Source organism: Rhinatrema bivittatum, chromosome 7, assembly GCF_901001135.1.
Source record: "Rhinatrema bivittatum chromosome 7, aRhiBiv1.1, whole genome shotgun sequence".
NCBI classification, from domain to species: domain Eukaryota; kingdom Metazoa; phylum Chordata; class Amphibia; order Gymnophiona; family Rhinatrematidae; genus Rhinatrema; species Rhinatrema bivittatum.
This window is the reverse complement of record NC_042621.1, coordinates 133,979,265-134,001,458: the sequence shown is the minus strand read 5'-3', so window position 1 is coordinate 134,001,458 and position 22,194 is coordinate 133,979,265. Positions and strand designations below refer to the sequence as shown.

Below are 22,194 nucleotides of genomic sequence, written 5' to 3'. Positions count from 1 at the left end.
ATAGTAAATAACAGTCAAGCTCGGATTAACGAAAGCCTTCTTAAGCCAGGGTGCATATTTTAGTCCAATTAACTGGCAAAATTATGGTTACGGCATCATATATCTGGCGTGGAGTAAGAAAAGCGTGAATCGGAGACCTTTAAGTGAATGCCTTTGTGAAAAGGCATTTGTGAATGCCTTTGTGAAAATATGCCTTTGTGAAAAAATACATATCAAGTGGTTCCTGATATAAGCAGAGAACAAGTTCTGTACAAATCTGTACCAGAAAGATGAAAATAACACGCCAGACTCACACTGCAGGGAATAAAGATCAGATCAGTCACTCATCTTTCTTCTATCTCAGTTTATTATGCTGCCACTGCAAATTAAGTGCTTGTTCTACATTTGGATGTTGAGATACAGGAAAACCATAATCTTACCATAATCTATAGCAGATTTCTCAGTACAACATTTATCTGAAGGTAGAAAAGGACGTCAGAAAGAGGTCACTTTAGTAAGACAGTCACCATTCTAGAATTCACATATACTTTACTTATATGTCTGATTGCCTTTAGATTTGTTATTGCTTCGTTCTAATATGTAATACGAACAAGCATCTAACCATGGGATAGTTCATGGAACAGGCTCGCACTGGACATCCGTTTACATAAGTCACTCGGAGGGGACTCCAGCAGAGAGTCCACAAGTTGTGGAGAGCAGAGCGCGGCAGAGGCTACTACTCCATGTCAATCTTAATAGGACCCCCTGTCAGCATACGATTACCCAAGTGACCGGCTGGCGTCTCCTCCTCTGTCTCCGCCTCTCTCCGCACACGTCTGCGGCAGCCCTGCGCACAACGAGACCGCTCGTCGAATGCACCGCACACCAGGACGCGGCAGTGCAGAAAGACTTCCTGGGGGGGGGGGAAAGAGAGGCAAGGGAGAGGTCAGCATCCAGGTGCACAATGCGGGTAGTTTCTCCTTAAAAGTGAGTGTGGGGTATACACACAGTGGGAGCAGCTGCAGACTTTGTACCCAGTCTTTTGGCCAAGTGGGGTAAAATAAAGAGAGTGCTTGTGAAAACGTCATGAACATGCAATATGTTCCACCCTCAACCTAAATGTGCACCTCTGGGAGCACCTCCTTGCAGTCTGGCTAAAAGTAAATGCATTATGGAAGCTCCTGTGTACTATTAGCCGGACTGAATGAGGGCATTTCTCAGATAGGCTGATTTACCTAGATAAGGAGCCCTCATATGTATGACCTGCAGCACTCTCTCTATTCTAGTACAGAAATCCACACATAGTCCTGCCAGGGCACCTCAGTCATGACCTCTGTACTTCCCATTATTCCATCCTGCTAACCATATCCACCTCAGTCCTGACCTCAGCTCCTAGTAGATTCTGCCATCTAACAAATACAGCTCCTGCTGCATGATAAACACAGGGATTTAGCTACAAAGAGTTCCTGCTCCACAAAAAGCAGAGCCATTTGTACTGGGAGTTTCTGTGATGTAACCGAAGACTTTTGATTGACATATCCAAGCGGCTAGAATCTTATCCACAACATGCACACCATCTCTCTTTTCCTTTAGGTTAACCTAGGTTTCATGTATTCACATCTTTACTCCAGCTTTGTCTCTCAAATTCATTCTTTGACATACCAGATGCTCACACCTGCTCTGTAGTCACTGTGTCACAATTCACACAAAAAATTTAAAAAAAGGTATACAAAATGTTTATAAGAAAATGACTAACAGACATTAACAATGAGACATGTCCTTTTTTCAGTCAAAGCACAATTAAGCTATGCAATTTGTTGCCAGGGAATGTGGTCCAGGCTAGAAGCATAACAGAGTTCATAAAAAGGACTGACAAGTATCTGGTGCTCAGGAACATTAACAACTATTAACTAAGCTAGGGGAATGCAACTTTTTCCTTCTGGGCGCTGAGTTAACAGGGAACGGATCTCCCCATTAGGATCTTTTTGACACTTCTTTCAAGCAACCTGGATTGGCAGGATGCCAGGCTCGATGGCACCCAGCATGGCACTTCTTATGTTCTTTTGGCTGCTGGCTCAACCATGGGGTTGTATAGAGGGGTCTAGATGGACATGCCAGATCCTGTGGCTCTGCTGCCTCCTTCACCTGCTCCTCCAGTCGGCTTAGCATTACATTATCCTGGGGCTGTAACAGAAGAGATGCAGCTTAACCCCATCATTAAGCTGTACCTTGCAAATGACAAAAAAATTCTAATTACCATTTGCCACACCTATAAACATGGAAAAAAAAGGTAGCGAGAGAGAAAGAGCAACCAAAGCAACGCACTGTAACATAGAAAAGAAGAAACAAGTAGAGACAGACATCAGAATATATCACAGAGTAACAAAATTAATTAATCACATTCCAGCATGCAACAGAAAAAGGGATAAGCCTGCAGATCTAACGAGAGAAAACATACATGCACATAACATGGCCACAGCATGGTACACAAACATGTGCATCAGACAACATGTGAAATCATGTTTGTATCCAGAAATGCATAATAAAGCAAGCACTGCAAACATAGTCCAATTGTGTACTCAGTCTTATAATGCCTTGCTCAATAAGTACCCCTCTTAGAGCTGACACCTATTTAGACTTTAATCCAGGTGCTGAGACAGCCTCATGTTGGAGTAATCCAATGGAAGAGTCTCCAGAATACTCTCCTAAACGAATTGCAGGCTGATTGCTTCTCCCTCCATCTTCCTGTAAACCCAAAAAGTGAAAGGCAAAGTGATAAGACAAATACACAACGTACTGCACAATTCTCTTGCGCCCCATGTAGATACATTAAATACAATGCTGCACAAATAGGATACATCAACTATGTGTTCACCCCCACACTTTAATGATTTTCTAAGACCTAAGGCTTTTTTTTTTTTTTAAAGTTCTTACCAGGGTAGGAAAGAAGAATTGCCAGGACACCTCCTCAGTGTGCCACTGCTTTCCCTGGAAAGCCAATTGCATAAAGGGGAGATGGCATCAGACAGGGCCACGGCACCGGACTTTAGCAGCTTCCACTATGGACAAGATCAGACCGGCAATGTCAGAAAATAGCTCAGCACTGCAGGCTGTGGGCCTCCTCTGTGTGACCACAAAGGGGATACTGCAGATGGGTCCATTTCACGTACTTTCCCACGTCTGCTTATTATAGCGTGAAAATGGATGGCAACAGAGCGCTGACTATGAGGTCAATGTAATAAGAGCGCCACTGAAAGTATGTGCTAAGCTTTTAGCACTGATTATTTTAACTATACTCCTAATATAATAAGGTAATTAAAGGTACTGCATTAAAAAATCAGCACAACAAAAAGTGCAGTAAAGCTATAATGAATAACATTTTAACCAGTAGTAAAAGAAGTAAAACTTAAAATCACACCTCTGATCATTGACTTAGAAAAACAATAGAGACTTGCTAGTCTGGGGAGATTAAGACTGGGGCCCCTGCATCTGGGAAGTCCAGGCGCCCTTGCACTGTGGAAGTCAAAGTCTGGGGCCCCCATACCACAGTACCTCACAATCACCCAAGCCTAACTGCCCCACCTACTAAGACCCCCCCATCCACTAAAACTCATTACAAGGGAGGCAGTTTTAGCACCCAAAAAACGTGCATTGTATCCGAAGGAAAAACATACACTAAGAGCCTGATTTTAACAAGCACATACTCAAGCAAAACTGGGGTTTTTTCTTGAGTAAATGCACTTTACTCGAGTATGTGTGCTTTTGAAAATTGCTACAATACATGCCATTGAATTGTCCATAGGATTTATTCACGTAAGTGCACTTTATTCGAGCAAATGGCTTTTGAAAATTGCTGCAACAGTAGTTACATTTACGTGCGTAACTCCTTTTGAAAATTCACCTGTAAGGCTGCAGCACTTTGTTACATCAAGCTTAGCATCCTTTCACCTCAGCCTGGCAAAGATGGATTGCAAGGCTTTTAGTGCACACTTCTATAGCTCCTTTTTGTGAACATTGTAGGAAAGTTAACATTTCTGAAGAACACCACAGGAGCACCTATCAGTACACCAAGGCAGTTACTGAGCAATTATTTTGTCTCTTCAAAACACTCTCTCTCTGTTTGGACCACCCTGGAGACTTTTTTTGCTCCTGTCTCCTGCCAAATCATGCCAAGTATTTGTGTTGTGCTGCATATTCCATAACATGTAAAATCCAGCTTCATCCACACTGAGCAGAGGAAGAGCCTGCAGAAACTAAAAGGTCCATATTATCATACATTATCCGGCTAAGAAAGTTAGCTGAGTAACATATATAGCTACTTTAGTTGGGACATTCAGCAGTACAGCCACACCACTGAATAAACCCGGATGACAGGGTTAGCTGGATAAGTTTATCTGGATACATTCAGACATACTCAACAGCAGGTCTAGATATTGCACTTATCCAGCTACCCCTAGATTTAGGTCCTGCAAGACAGGGTGTGCATACCGTGCATTTGCAAAGGGTGGCACATCTGGGGGAGGCGGCAAGCTGGCGACAGCAGGAGAGGCTGTGGGGTCACCGGCAGCCAAAAAAGGAGAGAGGCTGCAAGCCGCCAACGCTCAAGCCATCGGATAGGCCCGTATTCTGTTTGCATGTGCGCGCCCAGCTTCTTCTCTCACCTATCCCACCAATCTGGAAGGTCAGTGGGCCGTACGGCCTGAAGACATCAGGCGGCCCATGGGGTCGGGGTGGAGCTCATCCCTCCATGGCTTGAAGCCATCAGGAGGCCCGCAGGGCCATCGTGGAGCTCATCCCACCAGGGCCCGAATACAACAGGAGGCCATGTGTGTATGTGTGTGAGTGACTGAAAGCATGTGTGTGTCTGAGAGCCTGTGTGTTTGTGCAGGTGTGTGTCTGTGTGAGAGCCTATGTTGTGTGTATGAGTTTGCGTGAGAGTCTATGTGCCTGTGAATATGTCTGTGTGAGAGCCTGTGTGTGTTTGTGTGCCTGTGAGAGCCCATGTGTCACCAGCGTGTCCCTAGCGCCTCCTTATTGGCGGAAGCGGCGGCTGTCAGCAGGTCTGACAGCAGACGCTTAATTTTACCAGCGTCGGTTGTCGAACCTGCTGACAGCCACGGGTTCGGAACACAGACGCTGGAAAAATTGAGCATCTGTTTTCCAACCCGCGGACCGTGGGCAGATTTTTTTTGGGGGGGAGCCTCCGATTTAATATAACTATGACATTAAATCAGAGGGTGTACAGAAAAGCAGTTTTTTCTGCTTTTCTGTATACTTGCCTGGTGCCGTCTGAAATTAACTCTTGCCTTTGCTTTCTGTATTGCGGGTGACTACCTAATAGGCTCATCAACATGCATTTGCATGTGATGAGTGCTATTAGTTTCGGGAGGTTGGCCGTGTATTTTCCACTTGCTATTACCCTTACTGTATAAAGGGTAATAATAGTGCATCAAAAACGCACAGCCACACAGGGGCTAACAGTGAGCTTGGCTGAGCGCACCATTCTGTACTGGCCTGTATGTTAGAGAGAGGGAGTGTGTCAGAGAATGAATATGTTATTGTGCGTATGTATGAGAGAGAAGATAAAATTTGGGTGACCCTACCTCCCCTAATCCATGACAATCTCAAGGTGACTGAAAATCAGAAGATCACAGGTATGGAGAGCAGGAGATTGTTTAAATCCTTATTAGTTTTAATTATTGGGTGTAATTTGATAATTCTGCTCTTTCAAAATATTTAATTTTTGGGGGGGACAGAACATTTTTTAATTATTGGATTTGTTATTCATCAGATGTTTTGAAATATTTTATTGGTGTTTGGGATTTTGGATACTCATTCATTACTAGTTTGAAATGTTTATTCTTTTTACGAATATGATTTTACTATTATGACTGATGTTTCATATTTCTTGATTTTATTATTTAATGTTTTATGAAGAATGGTACGGTCTCTGTTGTTCTATTGTTGCACTGCATACAGAGGCTGGCTTGTTGTGGGTTCCAGTCCAGTTCTTCTCAGCACATTTCTGTTTATACTTTCTGATCTCTTTATTCTATATTTAGTGAGGGTCTCTCTGTGTTCTGTATATGTGACCGAGGTGAGGTATTTTGCTGGTATGTAATTTCTGTGTAGGGATCTATAGCGCCTGGTTTCCTAATAAGAGTTTTATTGGTATTCTAGGGACTGGTGTAATATGTCCAGTGTTGCCTTTTCATAGATAAGGTTGTTAGGGTTGTTTTGGTATGGGAGGTTTACTATATTGTAATAGTAATTCTGTTTATTCATGCATTGCTTTCTGAGGGTGAAGCTCACACCCAACACGCATTACAAAAAGTCTAATTCCATAGGAGTTCCAAGTGTCTTTTTTTTGCAGAGTTTTCTGGTTGGCACCACAGCAGAGCATGTAAATATAATATACATGCTGTAAGTGATATTTTTCCCTTGGCAGACTGTACCTTTGAATGCTCTTTTTCATGTAAAATGTATTATAAATGCATAATTTAATTGTGCGTGTCTGTAAATGATGTGGGTGGGTGGCTGGCGTGTTTGCAAGGCTGTAAGGTTTGCCTAAGGTACCTAATACCTTTCCCTATCTATGGGTTCTGGGGTGGGGTGGAGGGGCGTGTCATTTTAAAAAATACAGATTGCAGGAGGGAGCTGGGCTTTATTTGATGGGCCTAGGCCAGACACTGAATGAATCTGGGGGGGGGGGGAGGGGCAGCACAGTAATTTTTCGCACAGGGCGACAAAAAAGCTAGCACCGGCCCTGCCTAGATTCATCAAAATGCTATACATATAGCAGAAATAGCGCCTGTGATAAAAATGGGGAGTGGTTAGGTAATTACCCTGCTCCCCCATCAGCAATTCCCGTTTCACACGCTGATTAATACAGCGAGAGAGAGAGAGTAGGTCTGACACTATATATGTACCACTGTAGAATTATACTTTTCATCCATTATAATGACTACAAATCTTTACTGATGTCAATTTTATTATGAACACCTCCGAATGTTTCTGTAATCTACCCCCTCCCCCCCCACCCACCTTCCGAAACCCACCCCGATACAAAGTGCTTCCTACAGAGGTGCATATATAGAGCGTGTCAGACTGACTCTATATAGAGGTGCTCCCTGCTCCTCCTTACTTCTGCTTGCTAAGATGCTCTGCCCAGTGCTGTTTTGAGCTGTCAGGGCACTGAAGGCTGGAAGGGATTTATTTCTTTATAGAAATTTCTGTTCTGGGCGGATAAGAGAGGAGACTGCAGATTGTGTGTTGTGGAAGGGCTGCAATGTGCTGACCTGCAAATGAAATGTTGCTCCTTCACAAGGCAATGAGGGCAAAGCAAAGTGGATGAGACATTCTGGGGCCAATTTTCAAACTATGAATTTTGGGACAAAGCCTGTGGGAATGTTTTACTCACAAACCTTAGCCCAATTTTCAGTGCAGAAGTACGTGCGAATTTTCACTTTGAAGCTTTTTATGGGTACAAAGTGCCCCCAGACATATACACCCCCCCCGCCCCCCTCTTTTTCTGCTGGTACTTTTGCCGTGGAAAATAATGCACATAGATCTGAAAATGCAACCTGTGCACATTAATTCCTTATCCTGACCAAAACACGCCCCCTAAAATGCCTCATCTAAATGCACCTAAACATTTGTGTGCTGTGGAAGAATGCATGAACTTCTAGCCATACTGAGGAAGGGCAATATTCAGACAGACGATCCACAGTACATGCACATACTGCTATTTAACCTCTGAACTAATCCAAAGCCCAAAGATGTCTGTTGGGAAAGCTCTAAATAATCACAAAGGTTATCCCACAGAGACGATATCACATGATGACTGTTTGTCGGACCTTGATCTATCGAGAGTCACTCGATATCGCCATTTAATAATTTTTGTATAGATTTTTTTATGCAAGTGTATTCGAAATAAAGATGGTGCTCATAAGGAAGGCATAAAATTACTAAATAGACCGTTTATCCTTTAAGAGTCACATAAGAATGGTACTGAGTGACTCACGATAGATCAAGGTCCGACAAACAGTCATCATGAACACTTATGAAACTGTTAAAGATATCGTCTTTGTGGGATAACCTTTGTGATTAAATTGCTATTTACACATATGTGGCTTTTTTTTTTTTCAATTTCTACATACGTATACACTTTCCTCAACTTTTTTTACTTTTATAAGTTCCTTCTAATTATATCTCAGGTGTGTATTTCCAACAAGAATAAAAGATTTCTGAGTTTTTACTATTCATCCATTTTCCCCCACTGATTCCTATGGACTTGGTCACATCTGTGATTCCAAACATATTAAAACGAGTCAGTATGGTGAGTGAACCTGGAGGCAAGCATTTTTCTCTCGCCCTAAGTTTGATCGGATATCATAGTGGGCGTGTACACAGTGTGCTGCTCCAACCCTAGGAGCTACCTTTCTCCTTACATCAGGCTTGTCCTGATCTCCAGTGCAGGATTTTCAAGACTGGGGTTATTCAATCAAAGCTGTGACCCCCCTCATGATCACGTGGGCAGCGCCATTCTCTGAGCTGCAAGTGGCTGTCTATGGTAGCAGGGATTCCTGCAAATGGAGATAAAACAGAAAACCACCCAGAGAACTAGTAAAAACTAGTTCTACATGTTTCTGCCGCAATGGACCGTTATCCATAACACCTTGGTAGGTTATATTGGTCACAAATTGTGTGATCTTTATTGCTGCAGCCCTGAAAGATGGAATAAAAGGGCATAAGAGCAAAGGATTTGAGAGAAAATTCTGCAAACACCTCAGCCTGGTCTGAAAAGTCTCCACTGCTGAATTCCACAGTCCAACCTGGCCAGCACCAGCTCATGGAACCTGTAAGTTTAGTGTCTTTATCTGCAGAATAATTTGGTACAAACATTACAAGCACATGTAAATGTGCTTCTCCTTACAAAGCTGAAATCATTATAAACAGCACCATAGCAGCAGCATTCACAATAAATTACTGGTGGAACTCTGAGATGAGGTTATTATTATTCACCACAGTAATTTGTGGCAACAAAAATACATTTTTAACCTTTGTTACACCTAAGCTGTGATTTCATAAACATAGGATGTTGTTATTTTTATTCATCAAACTCATCAAATACCTTTTGAATGTAAATATTTTAGGGTTAATCAGAGGGCAGTGATCTGGGTAAAATGCCCCAACTGAAAGTTGCCCTCCTGAAATGCACATAACCTCCTGCAGCTAAAAGTATGTGCAGCTTCCACTGTGCATATATTTTTAGCTGCAAGAAAAAAGAGAGGAGTTCCTCTGGACAAGACGTCCAGTTTGCAGGAGGAAAACAGCACATGTACTTTATATTTCGGAAAATGCATATGCTCTTTCCCACCCCTGCCTCCCTCACAAGTAGCAGCTGCAAAATATGCAGAGGCCTTTAGCATGGACACCTTGTACTCGCTAATTTTCAAAGAGAAACAACATGGGGGGTTTCTCTTTGGAAATCTGCGTAATTTATGATTAGGCAGCCTGTTTACAAATCACCCCCTCAACCCTGTTTACCTGTTGCTGATTTTTCACCATCATGTCCACAACACTAATTAATCGAAGGAGGAAAAGCACAAAAATAAAAATCAATTCCTAATAAATGGGGCTTGGAGATACTCTCTATCTGAATGTCTGGGTTCTAGCCCAATCCCACTTCCCTCTGATTCAATTGCACCTTAAAGGGATTTTTTTTTTTTTGCCTCACCTTGTTGTCTTTGCCCACAAATTTAAAGACAGGGACCTGGAAATGCTTGGCCATGTGATCCTTGGAGGTGTACTGTTTCACAGAGTCATCTGAGGTACAACTATGACAAAACAGAAGAGGTCAGATCAGAAAGGACTCATGGGACCCAGTTAGAAACAAAGCTTTTCTCTTGATATGGCTTTCCCAGTCAATAAATGAATGACATTTTCCTTTTATAAAGTTTCATACTTTCCAGCCCTATGAGTAGGTAGCAAATAAAACAATAAAACATGCATAATAAAACATCATACAACAAAAAAATACATAAATGCAAAAATAAAATCTATAAAATGCTATCAAACAAATTGTAAGATTCCCAGTGTTTAAAAATCCACTAAAAGACCACTGCACATAAATTACTAATAAAATGTACGTGGTGACACCCATACTCGCATTAGAGCCATACACTGTCCAAGAAAAAATGTTAATGGATCCAGTGCTTTAAAATGCTCCCATACAAATTCTTTAATAATTCATATTGGCATAAGCTAATTTAAAATTAGGAGCTTTCAGCTGCTTTTCCAAAATGGCATCAACCAGCCCAGAGCTTGCGGATGCTCCAGGCCGCTACTAGACTACCTCAGAGCCTTCTTTTAGATAAGGAAGGAGTTCAGGGGATCCAGGGGTGGCAGTCGGGGCACTCGACTACCAGGGAATGCTTTGTGTGTGTGTGAGGGGGAGAGCGCCATCTGGTGGTGGGAGGGCACTTTTAGCCCAGGGCACCATTTGCCCTAGAGTCTTTCCCTTTCTTACCCCTTCCTCAGTCCTCCCATTCCCCCTTCTGTTCTAACTCTTCCCTCTGCCTATTTCCTTTTACCCCATTTCCACTCTTTCCTTAAGCCTTAACTACTACCCTCTGCCTCTCACCCCCTTCATTAGCCCCAGTTTTGTTTCTCTTATCCTCTCCCCTGCCTCCAGTCACATTCCTCTGTTTCGTATTCCTTTCCAGGTCTCCCATTATTCCTCTTTCACTTCCTCCTGCGTCTCATTTTCATTCTCTCTCGTACACTTCATGAATCCATCCCTTTCCACCACTTCTCACCCACTGTCAGCTCTCCATATCTAAGACCCTCCCCACTCTTTACCCCCCTTCTCATGCCCTTATTTCATATACACATCTTCATAATATACCTCCTAGCCCATCTAACACATCCATACTCGTGGAAACTGTTATAAAGAATAAAATCACAAAACATTTGGATTGACATGGTTTAATGGACACAGCCAGCATGGATTTACCCAAGGGAAGTCTTGCCTCACAAATCTCCTACATTTTTTTGAAGGGGTGAATAAACATGTGGACAAAGGTGAACCAGTAGATGTGGTGTATTTGGATTTTCAAAAGGTGCTCGACAAATGCCCGCATGAGAGGCTTGTAAGACAACTAAAAAGTCATGTGATAGGAGGCGAGGTCCTTTTATGAATTGCAAGCTGGTTAAAAGTCAGGAAACAGAAAGTAGGATTAAATGGTCTGTTTTCACAGTGGAAAAAAGTAAACAGTGGAGTGCCTCAGGGATCTGTACTTGGACTGATGCTTTTTAATCTGGAAAGGGGTATGACGAGTGAGGTGATCAAATTTGTGGATTACACAAAATTAGGTAGAGAAGATTGGGCTTCCAAATGGCAGATGAAATTTAACATGGACAAGTGCAGAGTGATGTATATAGGGGAAAATAACCCTTGCTGTAGTTACATGATGTTAGGGTTCTATCTTGGCAGTTAATACCCAGGAAAGAGATCTAGGCGTCATAGTGGATAACACATTGAAATCGTCAGCTCAGTGTGCTGCGGCAGTCAAAAAAGCAAACAGAATGTTAGGAATTATTAGAAAAGGAATGGTGAATAAAACGGAAAATGTCATAATGCCTCTGTATCGCTCCATGGTGAGACCCCACCTTGAATACTGTGTACAATTCTGGTGACCGCATCTCAAAAAAAGATATAGTTGCACTAGAAAAAGTGCAGAGAAGGGCGACCAAAATGATAAGGGGCATGGAACGGCTGCCCAATGAGGAAAGGCTAAGGAAGTTAGGGCTGCTCAGTTTGGAGAAGAGACGACTGAGGGGGGATATGATACAGGTCTACAAAATCATGAACGGACTTGAACAAGTTAATGTAAATCGTTTATTTACTCTCGCAGATAACAGAAGGACCAGGGGGCACTCCATGAATTTAGCAAGTAGCTTATTTACAACAAATCGAAGAAAATTCTTTTTTACTCAGTGCATAGTTAAACTCTGGAATTCATTGCCAGAGGATATGGTTACAGCAGTTAGTGTAACTGGGTTTAAAAAAGGTTTGGATAAGTTCCTAAAGGAAAAATCCATAAACTGCTATTAATTAGTAAGCAATAATAACTTGAGATCTATTTAATGTTTGGATACTTGCCAGATACTTGTGACTTGGATTGGCTACTGTTGGAAACAGGATGCTGGGCTTCATGGACCCTTGGTCTGACCCAGTATGGCAATTTCTTATGTTCTTATGCCCTCATATCTCCCATCCAACAGCTGAATCCCTGATGTTCCACTCAATCTCAAGTCCCAGATCTCCCTCACCCAATCACTGAGTCTCTGCTATCCCCCAATCCCTGCTCAATCTCCAAATCCCCCTTCTCCCCACCCATCCCCAAGTCCCCACTCTCTCCCCAGTCTCTCTGAGCTCCTTTTCTCACCTCCAGTCCTCACGCGCCCATCCAATCCCCACCTATTTCTGATGCTCACTCTCCCCTCCCATTTCTACTCTCTCTGCACCCAGTCGAGTCCTCATTCTTTTCTCCCCCTACCCACCTTCCTCCTTCCTTGTTCACCCACACCCATTTCCCCTCCCATCCCTAATTTGCTATTGCAGTAAAAGCCCTGGCTCTCTCCCCTCCTGGAGCTTGAAGCTCGCTTTCTTTCTGCAGCCTCCCCTTCCGTGTCCAGGCCTGCGAGGTTCAGCAGCGCTGCAGTCAGAGACGGATTTAGGATTTTTGATGCCCCTAGGCACTGTTGGTGCTGTTACCTCCTGTCACCCCCCCCCCCCCCCCCAAGGTGGAACAACAGGTAGCAGAAGGTTTAAGACGCAGTCCCCTGGTTTCCTGTGGCAGTTCGGGGTGCATTCTGGGGCAAACATTTTAACATTCTGAAACAAAAACATTTCTCTCTCTTATATTATATTATATTATATGATATTATATGATATTATATTATATTATAAAAATAAATTAGTTTTAGTCTGTATATATCAGTATAAAGTATCAGTACAGGGAGGAGACCTCAGGGCTGGGGAGAGGAAGGGAGGAGGATCAGGAATGGGAGAGGAGAAAGGAGGGGGAGGAGTGCGAGAAGGAAAGAGGACTAGGGATGGGGAAGAAGAGGGAGAGGCGGGTTCTTGGACTGAGGAAGAGGAGGAGGAGGGAACAGGAAGGGGTAGGGAGTGGGTTCCAGGATCTGGGAAGAAGGCAGAGGTAGGAAGGGGGTTTCCAGGATTTGGGGGATAGAATCCAAGATCAAAAGAAGGAGTGGGAAGGGTCTTTACCATGCTCTGGACCTGCTCCTTCTTGCATCCCCTCTCTAACATCCCACCCAATACGACATAGACATTCACTTGGCACCAATCCCTTCTCTCGCTGCCCCCTACCCTTGTTCCCTTCTCCCTCACAGAGACCACCATAGCAGCCAGTCCTCCTCTCATCCTCCAGCCTTTCTTCCCACCCTCCAATTATCTCTACTCTGCCCCTCCTAATCTCTCCAAAATGATCCCCCTTTACTCTGTCTGCTGCAGGCTCACTCCCCCCCCCCCCCCTCCTGTTCCCTGAACACTGCCAGGGAGGGGAGGAGCTGAAGCAGAAAGCTGAGGGCTGATCTCCACTGAGTGAGACTCAGCACAGCTGAAAGGCAGCAAATCTTCAGCCAGCCTGCTGCCCTGTGTACAGAACCACACCCCAACAGATGTTTACTGCCCTAGGCACAGGCCTGGGGTGCCTATTGACAAATCCAGGCCATGTATGGGCCATGACAGGAAGAAAGGAGGAGCCAGTCCTCCAAGAAAAAAAGCTTACGTTTACAGCACCAGGCCAGGACATGGATGGAGGGCGGGGAGGGGAGAAAGGCAGGGGGAGGAGCCAAAGGTCGAGCTCTGGGAGGGAACAGCTAGGACTCAGTCAGGGCAACTCAAGAGCAGACTTAGAACACAGGCCCCATGTGACCATAGCTATTGATGTCCCTGTTTGCCAGCAAATTTGGCCAAGGCTAGTAGTATAGCTGAGTTTAAACAAGGTCTGATAAAAACAGGTTCATAAGCAGTTATTAGTTCATAGTCTAGTTATTAGACTTAAGTATCTCCATGCCATACTTCTGGGAGTAAGCAATAGGACATAGACTTTCCTTTTAGGCTCTACTGGGTTCTTCCAAATGATCCAGACTGACCACTGTGGAGCCAGGAAGATGAGTTCGCTGATCTTTCTCACCATGCCATCTTTTACATTTTTATATCTTTCGTATTCACTAAAGAAGGGATTGGAGAAGGACTGCCAGTTGTTGGCGGGGATACATATGGTAGTGAGAGAGATGGCACACCATTTACAGAAGGAAAGGGTTTGTACAGAACCACACATCTGCAAATGGGCAAAGCTATGGGGCCAGATTGGACACATCCCAGAGCATTATGGGAACTCAGATAGGTTCTGTCAGGTCTGCTGAAGGAATTTTTCAATAGGAGGGCAATTTTCAAACTGCCTGCAGAAGTACGAAATTGGCAGGTTTTTGTTTTTTGTTTTTTTTACCAGCAAACTTTTCACCAGTTTTCAAAGGGAAAGCTTTTGCTTTGAAAATTACTTAAGAAAAAAGTATCCACATAAATCTGTACCTCCCTTTTGAATGGCTACTTACTTTTTCCACCTATAAAAATGCAGGTACTTTTGAAAATTGAAATATAAGTGTGCATTTGCAAAACCCTCCCCAAACTCCACCGCTGGGAATGCCTCCTTTCACCGTGGGTAAAATCATGCATCATGCATGCAATGTTACTTTGCACCAGGGGCGGCTCAAGGCAATCTGCTGCTTGAGGCAAAGGATGAAGTGCCCCCCACCCCCCATGGCCTGTGCAGGTGAAATCACCGAGGGCCAGGGCAGGGGAAAGGCAATAGAGGATGAAGTGATTTGCCCAAGATCACAAGAAATGGCAATAGGATATGAACCCTGGCTTCCCTTGTTTGCAGCCCCCTGCTCTAACCTCTCAGTTTTTGGGCCTGTTACAGTATTTTTTTGTTCTCAGTCTTCAGCATCCACACTAGGGGGCGCCAGAGAAATGTTTTGCCCACTCCAGCTCCTGGGTCCAGAAATAGAATTCCTCCATTCCCTATTGCCTGCCTCCCACCCATCTCCAGGATCTGCCCCCTGGGGGTTTGAGAGGTTGGTGAATGGTGGGAGTCTGTGTGTGTGACATACTTTCTCTCTTAGGGTTGATACAAGAGTATTAGATGCCCTAGACAAACCTTACAGCCTTTCAATCCCCCTTCCCTCCCCTCCCCACATAATTAAAACGTATGCATTCTTTTCCATTTTAAAATGTATTAACTTTCCCAACTTAAAAAGGCAGATTTCATATGGAAAATACACATTCAAAGTACTAACTTCTGAAGTAAAAATATCACTTACAACATATATATTATATAGGCATACACTGCAAAAAAAACACACTTTCAATAATAATAGTTTAATAGACTTAATAAACTACCTTTCTCATAGTAATCAAGGCAGTTTACTGGATACCATATGGTATTAGGCCTATGGTAAAGTGCACTGGGTGTGGACTTGGCCCACAGAAAGCCAGGAATAAACTGAACTACAATTCCAATATAGTAAGCCTTCCATATTATAATTGCTAGCCCTCAACCTATGAAAAAGCCCTACTACAAATATTACATCAGGCCCTAATCACCAATGCACCTCCTATTAGGAAAACAGATTAAAGCCAGGCTGTTATAAATCCCTACACAGAAACTACAAGCTAGCAGAATACCTAAAGCCTCAGTCACACAAGCAGAACACAGATAGACTCTCACCAGATACAGAATAAAGAGATCATAAAATATAAAGTGAAACGTGCAGACAAAAACTGAACTGGAAATCACAAGAAGCCAAGCTCTGTAAGCAATGCAAACACAATCAAGAAATATAAAAAATTAAACATACCAATAAAAAGAATATCAAATCTGCTGATAAATTCAGCTATTTAAAAACATATAAGAATGTTTAAAATATTACCAAACACTAATAAAATATTTAAAACAGCAGATACCACACATCCAATAATTAAAACTAACAAGGATTCAAAAAAAAAAAAAAAAAATCTCCCACTCTCCATACCTGGGAACTTTAGATTTCCAGTCCTCCTGAGATTGTCATAGATTGGAGGAGGTGCACAAACTTTAACCTCTCTCTCTCACACATATATACAGACACTCTCACACACGTGCGCAGGCACTCTCCCTCATAGACACACACATACACATACACAAAAACCCTCCCATAAATACAGATACACACACACTCACCCTCTCATACACACACACACACACACACACACATACATATGCACACATACACACCCCCCTCTCATATATACACATACACACCCCACCATCCTCTCATAGGCACACACACACACACACACACACACACACACATACATACCCCCTCTCATATATACACATACACACCCCACCATCCTCTCATAGGCACACACACACACACACACACACACATACATATGCACACATACACACCCCCTCTCATATATACAGATACACACACACTCACCCTCTCCATACACACACCACACACACATACATACATATGCACACTACACAACCCCCTCTCATATATACAACATACACACCCCAGCATCCCTCCTCATAGGCACACACACACACACACACACACACACATACATATGCACACATACACACCCCCTCTCATATATACAGATATACACACACACTCACCCTCTCATACACACACACACACACATACATACATATGCACACATACACACCCCCTCTCATATATACACATACACACCCCACCATCCTCTCATAGGCACACACACACACACACACACACACACACACATACATATGCACACATACACACCCCCTCTCATATATACACATACACACACCCCACCATCCTCTCATAGGCACACACACACACACACACACATACATATGCACACATACACACCCCCTCTCATATATACAGATATACACACACACTCACCCTCTCATACACACACACACACACATACATATGCACACATACACACCCCCTCTCATATATACAGATATACACACACACTCACCCTCTCATACACACACACACACACATACATATGCACACATACACACCCCCTCTCATATATACACATACACACCCCACCATCCTCTCATAGGCACACACACACACACACACACACAGGCTGCCTCACACACAACACACACACAAATTGTGCTTTTTCCCATTCTTCTGCCACCACCATGGGCTCTGGCGGCGGCCCATGGCCTCCTTTCCTTTCCTTTGACCGCCTTGAGTTCCGGCAGCAGCTCGCAGCCTCTTTTTTCCTCTCGGCCATCACTCTCCTGGGTTCCGGCGGCGACCCTTGGGCTTCTCTTCCATTTCTTCAGCCAGAGCTGTAGCCAGGGAGTTTGGTGCCTATGGCCAAGTGAAAATCTGCGCCCTCCCCTTTCCACAAGACATGACACCACGAGCTGGGAGATTCTGTTCAATGTTTGTACAGCAGTGCCCATGGCCCCTAGGCACTGTTGGTATTAGAGACCCTAGGAAAACTTCATAGCCTTGCACCCCCCCCCCACCCCATCACACCCTCCTCACATACAATTAAAAATTATGCATTTATAATAACAGATTTTACATGAAAAAGAACATTCAAAGCACAGTCTTCTGAGCTAAAAATATCACTTATAATATGTATATTATTATTACAGGCACTGCTGAGGTGCCAACCAGAAAACCCTGCAAGAAAGCAGGAGACGCTTGGAATCTCTATGGTGTTAGGCCTACTGCAATGCATCTTGGGCATGGGCATGACCCTCAGAGAGCCACGAGAAAAAAGAATTTCTATATGAAAATAGCACTAACTGCTAGCACTCAAACAGCAACAACCCTACCTATGAAAGTTAATACTGCAAATATTACACCAGGCCTAAAATAGTAATATACCCCCTATTAGGAAAACAGAACAAGCCAGGCTGCTATAGATCCCTACATAGAAACTATACCCTAATAGAATAACTCACTTCAGTCACACATGGAAAACACAGATAGACCCTCAAATACAGAATAAAGAGACCATATAGTATAAATAGAAATGTACAGCCAAAAACTGAACAGGAAACTGCAACAATGTAAAAAGCAGAAACATTACCATTCCTCATAAACAAAATTAGTAAAACCATACCAATAAAAAGAATAATTCAAAACAATTAATGAATAGAATAACATTCAATAATTAAAAACTCATATAAAAATCTTCCAAAATCAATAAAATATTTTAAAATAGACACAACAAATATCACCCAACAATTAAATAAGGATTTTAAAAAATTCCCAATTATCGATACCTTAGAACTTTTGATTTCCAGATGCCCTGAAATTGTCAGCAGGTAGAGTAACTGGGGTAGTTGTGTACACACATATGCTCTCTGTCACTTCCCCACATATATGCACACATGCTCTCTCTCACTCTCCCACACACACACAAATGCTCTCTCACTCTCCCACACACATGCACACATGCTCTCTCTCACCCACATATATGTTTTCACTCTCCCACACACAAACACACATGCTGTCTCTTCCATACACAAGCACACACTCTCTCTTCACTCTCCCACACACATGCTCTCTCTTCCATGCACAAGCACACACTCTCTCTAACTCTCCCACACACATGCTCTCTCTTCCATACACAAGCACACACTCTCTCTCACTCTCCCACACACATGCACACATACTCTCTCACTCTTCCACACACATGCACACATGCTCTCTCTTCCATACACAAGCATACACTCTCTCTTCACTCTCCCACACACATGCACACATGCTCTCTCTTCCATCCGAAATTGCCGGCATGGTAAGTGCTGCCTTAGTAAAATGGAAAACAGCGCAGCCCCTTCAGAATCAGCAGTGTTGCCAGCGGGGCCTCACTGCTTTTCCACTTACTTAGGCCACACTTACTACACGGTCACTTTCAACAAGGCAGCACTGCTTTTCTCTTCCATTTTTTCAGCCGCCAGCTTGGCTCCGCCGGCAGCCGCTCTTCCATTTCTTCAGCTGCCGGCCAGGATGGGCTCTTCCATGGACCCTTACGGCTTTCTTCCAGCTATGGCTGGATGGGCTCTGCCGTGGCCTTGCAGGGCTCTCTTCCGGCCCTGCATGGTTGTCTTCCGGCCGCAGCAGTGTCCCCACAGATTTCTCTTTAGGCCACAGAGCCAGCAGCCCCTCTTCTTCTCTTCCTCCAGGAAGTTAAAAAAAAAGGCATAATAAAGTCAGGGTGAGGCGGCTGGGGCAGGAAGGTTTCAGGGGCAATTTTGCCGCCTGAAGCGGCCACCTCACCCTGCCTCATTATAGAACTGCCCCTGCTTTGCACAAAATTTTACTTGCACATAAGATGGATAATTTTCAAAGACCTCATCTCAGAGGATAAACCACCATTAGACCTGCAAAAATGGTTTGAAAATGGTTCTTCCTATCTTTGGAGATAGCACTGATACCACAAGACTGAAAAAGGGACAGATGTTGTCCCACTTCATACAAGTTGAAAACTATAGACCAGTTAGCCTAACCTCAAAAGTGGGAAAATTAATGGAGACTCTACTGAAGGAAAGGATAATTAAATATCTAGAATCCAGCGGGTGGCAGGATTCAAGGTAGCATGGGTTTACCAAAGGAAGATTGTGCCAAACAAATTTGATCAATGTCTTTGATTAGATAGCTAGAGAATTAGATCAAGAGTGTCCGCTGGATATGGTTTACTTGGATAAAGCAAGCAAAGCTTTCGATACTGTCCTGCTCAGGAGAATGACAAATAAATTGAGCAGTCTCATGGTGAGTATTAGTATCTGACAGAGTCATAGACAACACAGAAGGTGGTGGTAAATTCAATCCATTATGAGGAAACAAACGTGCCTCACGGATTTGTTCTGGGGTCGGTTCTGCTCAATATCCTTGTAGGCAATATTGCGGAGAGGTTAGAAGGAAAAGTCTGTCTTTTTGTGGATCTGGCCAAAGATGTTGTGGGGAAAAAAGTCAATCTTGATCCTATAGCCATAACGAGCTACCAATTTCAGCATTTGGGTTAAAAAAATAAACACGAAATGGCTTAGGCCTAGATTTATCAAAATGCTACAAATACAGCGGAAATAGCGCCCACGATAAAAAGAGGGCGTGGTTAGGCTAATTACCCTGCTCCTGCATGGCACAGGCAATTTCCGCAAGGTGTGATAAATTTTCGCACTTGTGCTATTGAGGTGGGTTTCGGAAGGTGGGTTGGGGTTTAGGCAGGGTGGTGTTACAGAAACATTCTGAGATATTCATTAGTGATGTAAATTTTACTATGAAATTGATAAATGATCCAGTTAGTTAGGCTGAGGCTACCCTGCCTTTCTAACCCCTCCCCCCCCCATATCAAAATCAAACCATACAACATAATTTCAGAAAATGCTCAACACTCTGATAAAATTTCCTCTATCGTTGATTCTAAGCATATATTTTCATGGGATCAGCAATGAATGGGATGGCAGAGTGTGAGGTCAGAGGTATGTGGGATCATGGCCGGACAGTAAATAATTAAGGGAAGAGAGAAATTAGCTGAGCCTTGAAGCGATATACAACGGCAAACCCCGGGACTGGAGTGGTGCTTCTTTCATGGGTGTGGGTGCCGAGAAGCAAGGCCTGTGAGCACATTCTGGCTCATGTTTCCCCACGCCTTACTGTCCGATGCCATTGCTGGGCTCACTGCTGCCATGCTTCAGAATTTGTCAGTGCTAGTGGCGGTGCGAGCTATGGTCCAGGAGGCACTGCCAGGACATGTTTTTGGGTTTTGTTTTTTTTTTGTTAAAAGTGGGATGGCTTCTGTTCCATGGCCGAAGCCCCAAGACCTCATCTACTTCACAGGATGGGAAACAATGAGAGTCAAAACTGAAGCATAGCTATAGGACTTACCCATCCTGAATGAGATAGTACTTCAGGATTTCATCAACCTTGGAAGTGGGGGTAGCAAAGCAGCTCTCAACGAGGGTCTGCAAGCCACTGACTCGCATGAGGGGCTCAATGCCAAAGTAGAGGGAGTCTCGTAGCTTCAGCACAGGCAACGTCTCCTTGTAGGGCTCCTCAAAGTCCTTATCCTTAAAGATCTCAAGGGTGAAGGGGAAAGTTCCCCGGCTGCGTCCCTGGATCTCCAGTGGGGAGTTCTTGAGGTTGGGCACATAGCCTTCAGAGACGGTATAGAGCCGCGGGAACTCACAGGACACCGGGATCAGTATCTTGCTGGTGCGGATGATGATGTCGCCATTGCTGCCTGGTGTCTGCTTCGGCATGCCTGTCACCAGATTACTGGCGATGATTTTATCATTCACTACCTGCAAGGGAGGGTCGGTTAGATCAGTCACACTGGAGAAAAAGGAAACCAAGGGACAATTACAAGACAACGACAAGTGAAGAAAGAGAGACAAAGAAAGGGGGAAGAAAAGAAAGATAAAGAAAGGAGAACGATCCCTATTCACCCCTATTAATCAAGCACTGGGATTCATCAGAAAGCGAAGGCCAGTGCCATGCCTGAGCATTAGGGTGCATTGTCCCCTCGCTGCCCCTTTGCCTCCCATTTCCTCGCCGGGCCCCCCAGGGCTGATGTTTGGGTTGTGCAACCCCATAGAGAGTCACGCTCAAAGGGGCACCACTGTCCCCTCCCTCCCCACCCCCCTTTCGTATGAAATCTGCAAGCTGGAGACTCAGGAACACTGTGCGGGACAAGGGAGGGATCAGTCTGTAGGGAGAGGGAGAAGAAAGAGGAGAGGCGAGAAAGGAGAGAGAAGAGTATGCTAGGGAGAGAGAGTGGGAAGAAGCTGGGCCCTGTGGGCACTGGGTAGGAGGAAAGAGCAGAGCAGAGGGGGGATACTGGAGCTGGGCATAGGATGGGGGTGGGGGTCTACTATGCCAGAGCCACTGCCAAAGGAGGGAGCGCTGTGCTAAGGGAGGAGGGGCACCAGGTTCAGTTTTCACACTGAGGATGTCTGTTACCCTGGTGCCCCCCTACTCCTCCTCTCCTCCCCCTCCCCGAGCTCCCAGTAGGGCAGGATGAAGTTACTCCAGGCTCTGTCGCTGGTCAGGTAGCGGAGTTTACCATGAACTTTCAAAGACAAGGTAATGTGGGGG

General features: G+C 44.1%; 1 protein-coding gene across 1 annotated transcript in view; it reads right to left on the bottom strand.

The window, feature by feature from the left end:
* Positions 1-326: 326 nt before the first annotated feature.
* Positions 327-22,194, bottom strand: part of OIT3 (oncoprotein induced transcript 3) — a 61,768-nt gene continuing 39,900 nt past the window's right edge. Inside the window, exons 7-9 of the mRNA XM_029609170.1 lie at positions 20,986-21,401; positions 9,719-9,818; positions 327-892 (exon numbers count right to left, since the gene is read on the bottom strand). Of these exons, the coding sequence (XP_029465030.1) occupies positions 716-892; positions 9,719-9,818; positions 20,986-21,401 (693 nt within the window). The 3' untranslated portion in view covers positions 327-715. The remainder of the gene's footprint in view (positions 893-9,718; positions 9,819-20,985; positions 21,402-22,194) is intronic.